General features: G+C 39.2%; 1 protein-coding gene across 1 annotated transcript in view; it reads left to right on the top strand.

Annotated features, from left to right (window-relative positions):
• Window positions 1-7,293: 7,293 nt before the first annotated feature.
• The window catches only part of LanB1 (laminin subunit beta-1), a 69,235-nt gene continuing 62,818 nt past the window's right edge, over window positions 7,294-13,710 (top strand). The window contains exons 1-6 of the mRNA XM_068384475.1: window positions 7,294-7,357; window positions 8,562-8,778; window positions 9,114-9,222; window positions 9,785-9,835; window positions 10,748-10,909; window positions 12,265-12,385. Coding sequence (XP_068240576.1) covers window positions 7,309-7,357; window positions 8,562-8,778; window positions 9,114-9,222; window positions 9,785-9,835; window positions 10,748-10,909; window positions 12,265-12,385 — 709 coding nt within the window. The 5' untranslated portion in view covers window positions 7,294-7,308. The remainder of the gene's footprint in view (window positions 7,358-8,561; window positions 8,779-9,113; window positions 9,223-9,784; window positions 9,836-10,747; window positions 10,910-12,264; window positions 12,386-13,710) is intronic.

Genomic DNA, 13,710 nt, shown 5'->3' with positions numbered 1-13,710 from the left:
CCCTCCAGTGAGGCATCCGTGTGGATGTTGAGAGATGGAGGAGGGTGTTGGAGAGGAATGGACCTTTTCAGGGCCTTTGCTTCCGACCACGGCTTTAGGAGGCGTCGAAGTCTGTTTGGAAGCCGTCTCTTGAGGTCTCTTCGAGCGATGGATGCCGATCGTCTCCAGACTCCCGCGGCATCCTTTAGCTGTGCGCGAAGCACTGGGTTTGTCACTGAGGCGAATTTTAGCGAGCCTAGAACTCGTTCCTGCTGTCGTCTTGAAATGCGTTTGGATTTCAGTAGTCGCTTGACAGACCCTGCTATTTCCTTCCTTTTCTTCTGGGGGATGGAAAGGCGGTGTGACTGAAGATTCCAGTGGATTCCCAGCCACTGAAACTTCTGAGCTGGAGAGAGGCGAGATTTCTTCTCGTTGATCTTGAATCCCAGGTGTTCTAAGTACTGGGTAACTTCGTCGCAAGACTTTGCACACTCTTCGGGCGATGGAGCCCAGACTAGCCAGTCGTCGAGGTAGGCCATCACCTGGACGTTTCTTAGGCGGAGCTGTTGTACTATGGCATCCGCCAGCTTTGTGAAGATCCGAGGGGCCACATTGAGGCCGAATGGCATGGCCCGGAAGGCGTAGCTTTTCCTTTGGAGTCGAAATCCTAGGTAGGAGGAAGCGTGATGGTTCATTGGAATGTGCCAATAGGCATCCGCCAGGTCTATAGAGACCGTGTAGGAACCTTGAGGCAGAAGGGTCCTTATTTGTTGAAGCGTCAGCATCTTGAATTTGTTGTTCTCTATGAACTTGTTGAGGGGGGATAAGTCCAGAAGGACTCTGAGCTTGTCTGAGTCCTTCTTGGGAACGCAAAACAGTCTCCCTTGGAACCTGGTGGACTTTACCTTCCTTATCACCTTCTTGTTCAAGAGGTCTAGAACATATTCTTCCAGAATGGGGGTCGATTGTTGAAAGAATCGCTGGAAGATTGGGGGTGGTTGCACCCAACTCCAGCCTAGACCGTTCTTGATGATGCTGTGTGCCCAAGGATCGAAGGTCCAACGATCCTGGAATTGGCGGAGTCTTCCTCCCACCGGAAGCACTTCATTGCTTCTGGTGTCCCGAGGACTTGTTGCCTCGGCCGCTAGCTCCCTTTCCTCCTCTACCTCTGGAGGGACGACGAGAGGCGTCTCTGCTTGCACCCCTGGACGAGCCTCTACCTCTGGCATGAAAGGTAGTGGATGGCTGCTCAAAGGCAGGGGTGAAGACCGGTGACTGTGACAACACCGGTTGGGGGACCAACTGAAAGGTCTGCTGTGGTTGGGCAACCACTTGGGAGGTAGCGGGTCCCGGAAACTGACGTCGTTGTTGACGTTGCTGGGGTTTTGGTTTCTGAGGTTTCCTCTTAGGCTGAGGTCCATCGTCCTGAGAGGGTTTCCTTTTTCTGGACATGCCCCACTTGTGGAGAAGGTTCCTATTCTCCGTGGCGGCTCTGTCAGTTATTTCCTTGACAAGGTCAGAAGGAAACAGGTGCTTTCCCCAGATGTTGGAGGAAATCAGCCTCCGGGGTTCGTGTTTCACGGTGGCACCGACAAACACGAATTCACGACAGGCTCTACGAGCCTTTATGAAATGGTACAAGTCCTTCATTACTGTAAGTAAGTGGGATTTGGCTAGTACCATGTAGTGATCAGGTACTCTTGTGTCACAGGCCATAACTTCAAGTTGGACTTGATGAGAAAGAGATGCCGCAAGCCTCTCCTTCGTGTCTTGTTCCCGGCGAAGGAGGTAATCATTGAGCTTAGGGAGGTCCTCATTAAACTGACGTCCGGCGACGTCAGGATCGAGCCTACCCACGACGAAAGTATGTTGAACATCTTTCCATTGTCTAGTGTCAGGGGGTGTCACGATGGAGAAGGGTCTGCACTCCTCCAGTGCAGGGCAGGGTTTTCCTTCTTCCGCCGCTTTAAGGCATGCAGCTAAGGCCTTTTCCAGGAAAGGAAGAACCGCAGTGTCAGGTGCTACATAAGTAGGATGCTTCTTGCTCAAGGCAGGAAGCTTAGAGCAGGTAAAGCCCCTGCTCTTAAATGCGGAGGCTAGCATAGCCTGGGCCTTTGCGAGATCGAACACTATCTCTTCTTTAGGTTCGGTCTCCTCCTTCGAGGCAGGTTCGGAACGAAGCCGGACGTAACAGTCCGGGTAGGCCTCGAAGCTTGGGAAGAACTCCACGTCTTCCAACGGGACCGTGCCAATCTTGTCACTAACAAAGATCCTGCCGGTCGCAATAACCATATGCTCTGCATACCTCCACGGGTTGGCATGAGAGCAAGCTGGGAGATCCTTAACCGAAATCTTCTTCGGTTCTCTGGATCCAATCATTGACCTGATGGACTCCTGGTTCTCCTTCAGTCTGTCGTCCATGACAGCTCTAATCAGCCGGATCAGTTCTTGGGTAGACGAAGAGGGATCCGGGGTCGAGGAGGTAGACGGAAGGGACACATCCGTCGGTGTAGGAGTAGGCGGAGGGATGGATGAGGGAGGAGCTCCAAGCTCCGACTCGGTGTATTCCACCTTGTCTTCGTCCTCTTCGGCTCCTTGAGCCATAAGCGTCTTCTCCGTGTCTTCCGAGACGTCAGAGATCTGCTCATCATCCTCGGAATCTAATCGACACTCATGCATGGACTGAGCCATGACCACATCAGGTTCCACCGTAATTTGGACAGTGGGGATTGCGTCTTTCGGAACCACTGAGTCAGGGGAGGCCTTTGGGAACAACAGGGACCTCAGTTCTTCGGTGGCCAGGTACGGTCCGGTAGCATTTTTCTGAAAGCCACGCACCCACTTGCGCAGCTTTTCGCGAGAAATGTCTCTAACCTCCGCTGAGGGAGGGTTATGGAAGGCCTCAACTAGGTGGGCCTGGCAGACCGTACAATCCAGTGGATTCCAGAACTTCAAATCCCCTTTCTTGTCTGCACAAGGGGCGTGAGTCCTACAAGCCGTATGCCCGTAAAACTGCGGGCGTTTCACAGCGCAGAAGGCGAAGTCACACTTCATCTGCTCCTCCTGTGGAAGAAAGAGAAAATGAGTATGGGGGAGTCATAGGAATGGCTCTTAAACTAAGTTAATATTAATCATTAATTTTAACTTAAGAAGGTGTGATGCATAGAGAATGAAAACAGTAAAGGAGAACATGCTCCATGCATCTCGCCCGGCTGGTTACCATAAGCTTGGTCCTGGGATAATCCAAATGACCGAGATCATTGGATATAGTTTCCTAGGATTCCCATTATATTGGAACTCCATGGAAAGCCAAGGACAAGGTTGGGATCGAATTCATTCGGTTCCCAGTAAAGAGCCAGAAGGCCTCATAAAGGTAACTGCTTCTGGCAACCAGCCGTGCTAAGATGCACATAGCATGCTGGAATTAGAAGAATGCAAAGAGACAGCATGATCACTAATAAAGCAGTACCAGGTACTGATCTTAAAAGCAAAGCAGCTTATCTATTTGCTATGTAGGGCTATCTTAGTCTTATGATAGCTACAGTGAGGGGGTGCAAGTATTCTTGACGCCTCCGGGGCATCCGGCAAGCCGCCGGCATGCCGGAGCTCGCTCCAGCATAGATTCTGGCATTAGAACAGACAATTTTCAAAAGTCAGTTAGATACCAGGATGGCGGCCGCCGGCACAGCGGCGGCACGCCGGCAAGGAGCGGTGGCTCCGGCAGCCGGAGGATGCCAGGTTGGTGACTGGGATAAGGATGGTACAGGTAGTATCGGGTTGCCGGCAGTATATGCCGGCACTCCGGTGATCGACCGGCAAGCGGACGATTAGATAGGAGTAGGAGAGCCGCCGGTAGTAGCCGGCGGCAGCCGGCAGTCCCTCGGTACACGGGGGGCTGGCGGCAAGGGTAGGGAAGTCACCAAGAGGGAGGCAGGTATTGCCGACAGTAGAGGCGGCAAGAGACCGGCACCCGGATAGATAGAGAGACAGGGGGAGGGGGGAAGGAATGCAGGAAGTACCGTCAGGGTTCCAGACATCCCTCCCCCTCCCTGAGAGGGTGTACCCATGATAGAGACAGGCTCTAACATCCATAAGCAGGGGTCACTAGGGACCGGGAGCAGGTAGCCCAAGGGAGGGCTAGGGAACACCCAAGAGGGGGGGGAGACTCCCCTATGCAGAACTACACTAGTAACTAACCTTATAGGACACTATGAAGGTATATGTACCAGAGCGGACTGCACAGGGAAGCTCGGGTAGCCCTACTCATCCACCCTAAGGAGGATTTGTAGGACAGGGGACAGATGAGTATAAACTAACCTAAGCATAGGCTAGGCTATACAAGAGATAGATGGGGAGGGAGAAGAGAGAGGTCTTCCCAGGAAGGGTTTCTGTACCAGAGCGGCCACTAAGGGAAGGGAGGACACTCCCTAACCTAAGATCAGGCTGATCGGCTAAAACGGTGCAAGAGTACAGTTTCAGCATGGAACAGAGAAACCTTCCTAACCCGACCTAGAGCAGAGCTAAAAGTCCTGAACTAGGCAAGGAAGAAGACATATCACTATCGCAGGAAAGTCATAGACTATCCTAGCCATAGAGGTAGGCTAGCCTAACCTCACTCTCAGACGCAATCCTAAAGGGGGTTCATTCCTTTAGGGAGGACTGAGAGGCGATATATATATACTCTATTAGACAATTAATCCCTTTACTCAGAAAAGGGATCAAGGCTAAATAGAGGGAATGCCAAGGCAGGGGATGAAGGAAGCATATAGGGGTCCTAAGGTTAGGTTAGGCTAGAAAGAATCACTGACTAGCCTATCCCCTATATGGTCCCTGAAGGCGAAAACATTTGCATCACTAGTCAAAAGTATTGTAAAATAATAATGCCACTATCTTCATAACTTAGTCTAGGATCACTAATAAATCATGCATGAACACTTGTATGTAGGCTCCTGGCCTGGGGGCTATAGTAGCCGACTGGTATGAGGTCAATCGATGACCGATAAAAAGCGTCTAAACACGATATAAAAGTTCCTAGCTATGAAGACTAAATAAACTAATGTATTCGATTAGTATATAATGCCGGAAGCGTTGTTGTGGCTAACTAAATAAGACATGCAAAACAACAACGACGCCATAAAATGGCGGGTCCGGTAGAGGCACAGCTCTGCCACAAAACATCAATTATTTCGCAAAATAATATTTACTTTACGGCCAGAGCTTAATTAAACAATACTGGAACCTTGTACTCAACTTTCCAGAAGAAGGCGAGGCTGAAGGTAACGACATAGCGAAGATGCAAAGCGATAAAGTTAACACAAGGGAAAATCCGTCTAAGTAGGGCAGCTACTAAACAAAGGATAAAGACGCGCGTGACGTCATTAGAGCAATGGCGTCCGTTTGTTTACGTCTCGAGTATCAGTAGTAGCCACGAGTGAGATTAGCTGTGGAACGGCTCCCAGCTATTCTCAATCCTTACACACCGAAGCATTAACTCTGTTCGGGGTGGAGATAGCTATGTGGCACGTTCAGACATGCGTGTCCCCTGTTGTATTACGATGTCTTAAAGGGAAACCTTTGAGATACTCGCTCCAGAAGTTAGAATTCTGTGATAACCTGTGGTTAAATTCTCTGGGAATATCTTAGTAGTCTTATACCCAAGGAAGCTACCAAACAGGAACCTTCCATCAGGACGCCATGGCTTGAGCCCAAAAATATATATATATATATATATATATGTATATATATATATATATATATATATATATATGTATATATATATATATATATATATATATATATATATATATATATATATATATATATATATATATATATATATATATATATATGTATATATATATATATATATATATATATATATATATATATATATATATATATATATATATATATATATATATATATATATGTATATATATATATATATATATATATATATATATATATATATATATATGTATATATATATGTATATATATATATATATATATATATATATATATATATATATATATATATATATATATATATATATATATATATGTATATATATATATATATATATATATATATATATATATATATATATATATATATATATATATATATGTATATATATATATATATATATATATATATATATATATATATATATATATATATATATATATATATATATACATATATATATATATATATATATATATATATATATATAAAGAGAAGGATAATTAAATAGCAATGTAGTACTAGAAGTAATGTCATAAACTTAGATTTATAACAAACATATGATCAAGTTATCTACAATTTCTCTTTAATAGTATAAATAAATATTAGGTAATTATTTGAACGTTTATAAAAAGGATAAATGCAGCTTGACCTGTGACCTGACCCTTTAGTCTTCCCACCTGTCTAATGGGATATGAGCTCCTCCCACAAAGACCCAGACATGTTGTCTCACAGATACAGATGGTCTATTTCTCTGGTGTTTTGTTCTACAAATGATTGTATGTAAGTTTTTACTCTCATTTTACCTTATGTATTGAGAAATTCTCTATTAGAAACTGTCCTCATGATGATGTTGTGAGATGAAACACGCACACACACACACATCAGACCTGACTGATTGCAAAAATTACAGAGGCATCACACTTACGTCAGTTGTCCTGAAAATATATAGCATGCTTATTCTAAAGAGACTTGAGAGAAAGAGTGATGAAAGCTAAGAGATGAACTAGCAGGATTTAGAAAAGGTAAAAGCTGTACTTACCAAATTTTCATTTTGAGACCTGTTGTACAGCAATGCGTTGAATATAGCAATCCACTTTTGATGGCATTTGTGGACTATGAAAAAGCTTTTGATAGTATGTATTGGCCAATTTTGTGGAGAATCCTGTGTTTTTTATGGAATCTCTCTTAAACATGTAAATTTGATTAAGTCTATTCATGACCATAGCAAGTGCAAATTTAATGTTATTGGAGTCCTATCAAATGAATTTCCAGTGAACAGCGAAGTACTCCAAGGGAATGTGTTGTCGCCTATATTGTTTATCCTCCTCATGGATTTTGTAATGCGTAGAACAGTTGGAGATGGTGGAGAAGGATTTAATTGACTTTTAACTTGAGAATTATGAAGAAAAACTGAAGGGGGACTCTGATCTCTTCCAGATTTATTATCTTCTGTGATAGATATTACTCTGTACTTTTGGTGTTCAACTGTGTGTTAATTTATACTATTATTGTTTCAGAAATTTCATTAACCACTATTATTTTATTTAAGTATAAAAGTAAAATATTGATTTTACAGGGATGCCAGAAGACTATTTGTCTCAGCCAAAATCAGAGTGGCCGCAGATACGTAAGGATGGTTGAAAATGGTCAAATTTCTGTGTGATTTTTTGGTGATTTCTTGACACTTCTGGTTTGCCTTTTAACCGATCCTCGTAATGTTTGGCGTTACTTTAAATTTTCCTAATGCAGGGGTAATTCTCATGGATTTTGCATGCTCTTCTAATAAAAGGTGTTATTTAATATTTTTTTACGCAAGTAATTTAGGTTTAATATTTAGGTTTTGTAGCAATTGTTGAAACTGTGTTAACTTTTACCTTTAATAATCAATGCTTCTGTCCTTCAGGCCACAATCTTTGATGAAATATGAAAATTTCTGCTGCAAACAAAGTACAAGTACTAACTTCTTTTATCTATTTTGGAATAAAGTGTAGCAGTGATTACTTGTATGTAAGGGATGTACAAAATCATCTGGAATTACAGTATTGTGATTTTAGATAATGGTCCAATCCGCTGAAATGTTGAATCTCAAGTTATGTATACTCTTGGAATATTGAATTGTAGCAGTATAGTGTATGTAATTATGCAAAATATAGCCTACAGTAGGCTACTTAAGTGTGTAAATATGCTGTGAAATACAACCCCTCACTAAGAATTTACATCAATCAGTAAAGTTAGCTATTCCCAGTAGAATTCACGCAAAGATGTTTCTTTTAAAATGTTAATAATTGAAATTTAACATTGTGAAATTAGAAAGTATACATAAATTCAGTTCAGGTACGGTTTTGAGTAATTTATGCAAGCACAAAAAGATCCCATGATAATATTTTGATATGAAAATGAGTCTTTTACTAAGTAGATATTTTTATTATAGGTTTTGAAAGGAAACCCAAGCTATAAATCTCACCCAGAAGTAAGAGCAGGAGTTCAGTAATTGAATACCATGTAGGATCTTTTCTAGGGAAATCTCATATCTCACTAGCTGTAGACATTCTTTGCAATTGTTCATCTTGTTCATCGAAGCCTAAGATGAAATTGAGTTATGGTTCTACATCTTTCATTATTGGGACCTACAAGATCTAAAATTGTTGTGTGGTTTTATTTAATATGTAAGAACTAAAAGCTCTAACATGTCAGTCTGGTTTTAGGTAGGCTACTAGCATATTAGAAATAGTGATAATAATAAAAATCATAACTTTGTAGCGAATTGTGTTTTTTAAAATTATCTTGTAAATTGTTTTTAGCCTTTACATTATACGAGTCTTTTTTTTCAGCCTGTTCTTGTGATATTCTTGGAACCATTAATAATGCTGGGTGTAATGTTCTCACCGGAGAATGTTCTTGCAAGCGATTTGTAACAGGCAGAGATTGTAATCAGTGCTTACCGCAACATTATGGCCTTTCTGAGCACCCAGATGGTTGTCAACCTTGTGACTGTGATCCTGGTGGCTCTTTAGATAATAATTGCGATGTTATTAGTGGACAGTGCAAGTAAGTGTTCCTTGGTTTAAAGTTACAGCCAAGAATATTGAATTGTCTTCATATGTTTCATAAAAACAATGAGTGAATTATTGTATATTAATTTTACTGTTACATTTTATGTTTATGCTGTAGATGATTTTGAAGTTATGTTGAAATTATAGATTCTAAATATTTTATTTATAATTCAAATGCTTATATTTTGATAATTCCTCTCTGCTGCCTATAAGATTTACAATACTTTAAATGACATCTGTGTAAATAATGAACCTTCTTTTTCCAAAATACTCATGGAAAACAGAATGGATTTATTTTTGTTTGCAATGTTTAGCAATTTTTTCCTTCAGATGTCGCCCGCATGTGATGGGTCGTCGGTGTGATACTCCCGAAGAAGGATATTATGTTGCCACATTAAACTATTTGACCTATGAGGCAGAATTATCCAGGGGATCAGAGGTAAGCGTATGCATGTACTTGATAACAGCTATTACATTTCCCCTAGATGTACTCAAATATCATGGCCTATTTTCCTTTCTATGTTGACAGTCTCTCCCATTTTTCCAAGCTACCTAGTGATTAAACAAAGTAAATGTCTAGTAACCAAAGAACATTTATGATTCATGGAGTTTTCATCTGCTTTTGGAATTCATGTATAACAGAAACTGTTGAGTATGCAGATGAGTGATTGTTTGTTCTCAATGTTAATGAAATTCCCAGAATTGGTAGCTATTATGTTGGTCAGTGTGAATAGTTTGTCAGTTTCTACATATTGAAAACATGTATAGTTAATGTCCTCAAAATAATGCAAATTTTTTCCCTTAAGCTACCTAAGTGTCATTATGAAATCAGTTTAGGGTAAGGTACAACTTTTCTCTTTTACAATAATCTAGATTTATATGGGATGTTCCATTACGAGAAAATATTTTTAGATTCATTATATTTCATAATCTTCAAAGAGCTCAATGTTGTGCATTGTAGCCTACTGTCCATTATGAACATGTAACATTTGTTATTGCAGCTTTATTGTGAAGAGGCAAGTCTGTATAGCTTCAGACAATCCAGTGGAACAGTATGTATTCAGAAAAGTAAAATCTTTTGGTGATGGTGCAATAACATTTTTTTGTCGAAAATTTGGTTTTGGTTTTATATTTTTTTCAGATTAACTATTTTTGTGGGTAGATGCATTAAGATGATTTTAGAATGAAGTGCATATAACAATAGTGCCTGGGTTTTAGTAATAGCAAAGGATGACATGCTTAATTTGAAAAACATGTACAGTATACATACAAGGTTAAAAACTATTACTGTTTTTTTATCATAGGTTAAATGCATCTTCATATTTTGTTTCTGAGGTAACAAGCCAGTTGGTTATTAAGTTGCTTTTGTTGTTTTTGTGATTGGTAATATAGAATACAGATACTGATCTTCCATTTATTATGCTTTCCTTATTGGGGAACAGTGATAAGTTGCATTTCAGTGGTTTGGTAGTTTTTGTTTGTTGCTGCACATAAGCAAGGAAGATTGTTTTAGCAGTTTGTGAAAGGACAAGAGATATTTCATGAATTGTATTAATAAAGCAGTACAAAAATAACAATGGAAGTAATAATGACAAGCACATATCTATAAATTCCTAAATATTATTAATAATCTTGATATAAGATATTACCTCATTTTAATTGTCACAAATAGTGAAGATTTGAAATGATACATTTGTATGCACCGTATTAACAAACTCACTAATTTGATGTGGTTCAAGTGTGATGCTGAGTGATTGTTGATAACATATTTTAATCATTGTAAATTGACTGACTTTATTTATCCAAACATGTCAATAATGGATGGTATTGTCAGTCATCTGCAACATATTCGAACAATTTTTGTTTGTGAAATTAGACTTATTTCTCATGCAGATATTCAGAATACAGAAGTGTCCCACCCTTTCCAAATTGATTCATTGAATTAATTTTATATATATCTACAGAATTGCCAAGTTGTGATGCGAGAGCCCTATCGTGATGGACGGGAAACAACTTGGACTGGCTTAGGATTTATGCGTGTCTTTGAAAGTTCATATTTGGAATTTGAAATTGAAAATATCGAAACTAACATGGAATATGATCTAGTTATACGCTATGAGCCTCAGGTAAGCAGGAATTAAGCCTACGATATGTGCCAATGTAGTATTTAGAAGGCCATGGTTTTGATGATGTTTTTATTGGTGGCAAAGGATTTTGAAATCATTGAGAGAAACTTTTATCCTTTTGATGCTTGGGAGTTTTTATATATATTTTTATTTTTATAGATGTGTATTGCATCCATTTAATAAACTGAATTACAGTACAGTACTCCCTTCTTATTTTCTGGCATTATGCTTGGAGCCTCCATGCAGTTGGTGAAATCCACTGATAATAGAGGACCCTAAATTCTATGTATAATGTAGAAAATTCATATTAACAAATATAACACTGATAAATTTATGTAAAATATTCAGTACAGTAGTGTACTTCTCTTTGATTATAATCTTGATACAGTACAATACACAGTATTGCTAACAATATCTCTCTCTCTCTCTCTCTCTCTCTCTCTCTCTCTCTCTCTCTCTCTCTCTCTCTCTCTCTCTCTCTCTCTCTCTCTCTCTCTCTCTCTCTCTCTCTCTCAAACTTAATACAGTACTTTTTTAACTTTTCTACATGCTATCATAAATTTACAGGCTCTTTTGTTTTGTTTTGGTCTAAAAAGAACATTTTATTTAATTTGTTTGGAAGAGTTTTAATCATAAGGGATCTTCCTGAATCTGTTAAACCAACACTAAGATAACTTTTAGCATGGGGTAGTTGATGAGTTCATTAGCCTTTAGTTAGAGATAGACAAAAAAAATCAGCCTCCTGACCTTGAATGCTAACAATTATTTGGTAAACACTGTGATAGATGCCTTTTTACTAATTATGAATGAAAATTATTTTGAGGCAGTAGTTAAGCAATGTAAATTTTCTTAGTTTATCTCAAGTTTCAAGAGCTTTCTTATACTAAAAGGGATTTTAGGTGAAGGAAGTAGCAAGAAAGAATTTTAATAAGAAATCTGATAATTTTATAACTTATTTTCTAATGTAAATTTATTACTGAAATTGGCTACCATCATCTTATATTAGTATTGTATTATATAGAAACACATCAATATTCAAACTGCCTCCGTGCTGTCGTACTATCTCATCTTTGGAATTCCATCAGATAAATGGTTATAAATACAGCAGCATCTTTATATGGATATCAGCTTTAAACAATTAATCAATCAAGCAAAACAAGGTATCATATTTTAAAAATTACATTTACTTACTCTGTCAGATACCCAGTTCATGTACAGGAGGAACTAAAGTTGCATTTTTTTTTTTTTTTTTTTTTTTTTTTTTTTAGCAAATTCTTATTCATCTTGATGTGAAGCAATTCATATTTTGTAAAAGTAATAGAAATATGTAATCTATTTCATATTTTTGTTGGCAGTTCCGTGGAGAATGGGACAATGTATTGGTCACCATAGAACGCCCTGAACCAGTTGACCCAACTGGACAATGCGGGAACACTAGACCTTCAGATGACCAGATGGTGCTTAGTCTACCTGACAGTATGTACATTATATTATGAATAATTTGTAATGTTATATTATTTTCACGAAACTCCCCTGATGTTCATATTGCTTTTACTCGAAGCTGTGTCGACGTCTAACCTAAAATTAAAATTTTCTAGTCTCTCTCTTTGCAAAAGGCCTCTCCCTCAGGGAACCACAATGCAATCTGGTGGTTGGTGATCACTAACTGGTCAATAATACAACATACAGTATTCACCACATACACTTCACCTTGTACTATTTGCAATGTAAGCATTTAGTTCAGTTAAATCCAGAGAAGACTGAAAATAAAGTGCTAGGATAACTGCATAAGTTTTGCCTAGCAGTTTGGTTTTTTCTTCCCACATTGTCTATGCTAATTCCACAGCCTTTCTGCTTTTTAGACCAATGAGTTCCGAGTTTGTAGTTGATCGCGGTCACTTTTTTATGTCTTTATTATGGGGGTGAATATTAAGTAAATATTATTTTTAATATAACTTTAAGAAGTTAAAGGTTCATGTTTTGATTTTGGCGAGCCCTGCCCAGTTTAGAATTTTATTGTGTATTTTTGTTGGCCACTAGATGCATTAAGGAAAGGCTAGTAAATTTTCCTCCAGATCAAATCCTGGCCTAAAGAGGTGTAAAGTGTATGGAAAATTATTTTGGTATAATATCCAAATAAGTTATTTGAGGTAAGTTTTGATGATACTTTGTTTTAAGTCACCTCTAGATGTCCACTAAGATGATTTTTTGGGCTCAAGCCATGGCGTCCTGATGGAAGGTTCCTTTTTGGTAGCTTCCTTGGGTAAATAACTACTAAGATATTCCCAGAGAATTAACCACAGGTTATCACAGAATTCTAACTTCTGGAGCGAGTATCCTAAAGGTTTCCCTTTTAAGACATCGTATATCAACAGGGGACGCATGTATTAACGCGCCACATAGCTATCTACACCCCAAACAGAGTTAACCTTCGGTGTGTAAAGGCGTAGAATAGCTGGGAGCCGTTCCACAGCTAATCTCGTCCGTGGCTACTTTTGGTACTCGAGACGTAAACAAACGGGCGCCATTGCTAAATGACGTCACGTCCGTCTTCATCCTTTGTACAGTAGCTCGCCTTACTTAGACGGATTTTCCCTGTGCTCACTTTATCGTCTTGCATCTTTATCATGTCGCTACCTTCGGCCTCGCCTTCTTCTGGAAAGTTGAGTACAAGGTTCCAGTATTGTTTAGTTAAGCTCTGACCGTAAAGTAAATATTACTTTTCGAGATATTTGATGTTTTGTGGCAGAGCTGTGCCTCAACCGGACCCGCCATTTTATGGCGTCGTTGTTGTTCTGCAT

Source organism: Palaemon carinicauda, chromosome 12 (assembly GCF_036898095.1).
Source record: "Palaemon carinicauda isolate YSFRI2023 chromosome 12, ASM3689809v2, whole genome shotgun sequence".
Taxonomy (NCBI): Eukaryota; Metazoa; Arthropoda; class Malacostraca; order Decapoda; family Palaemonidae; genus Palaemon; species Palaemon carinicauda.
This window is presented reverse-complemented; position numbering and strand designations above follow the sequence as displayed.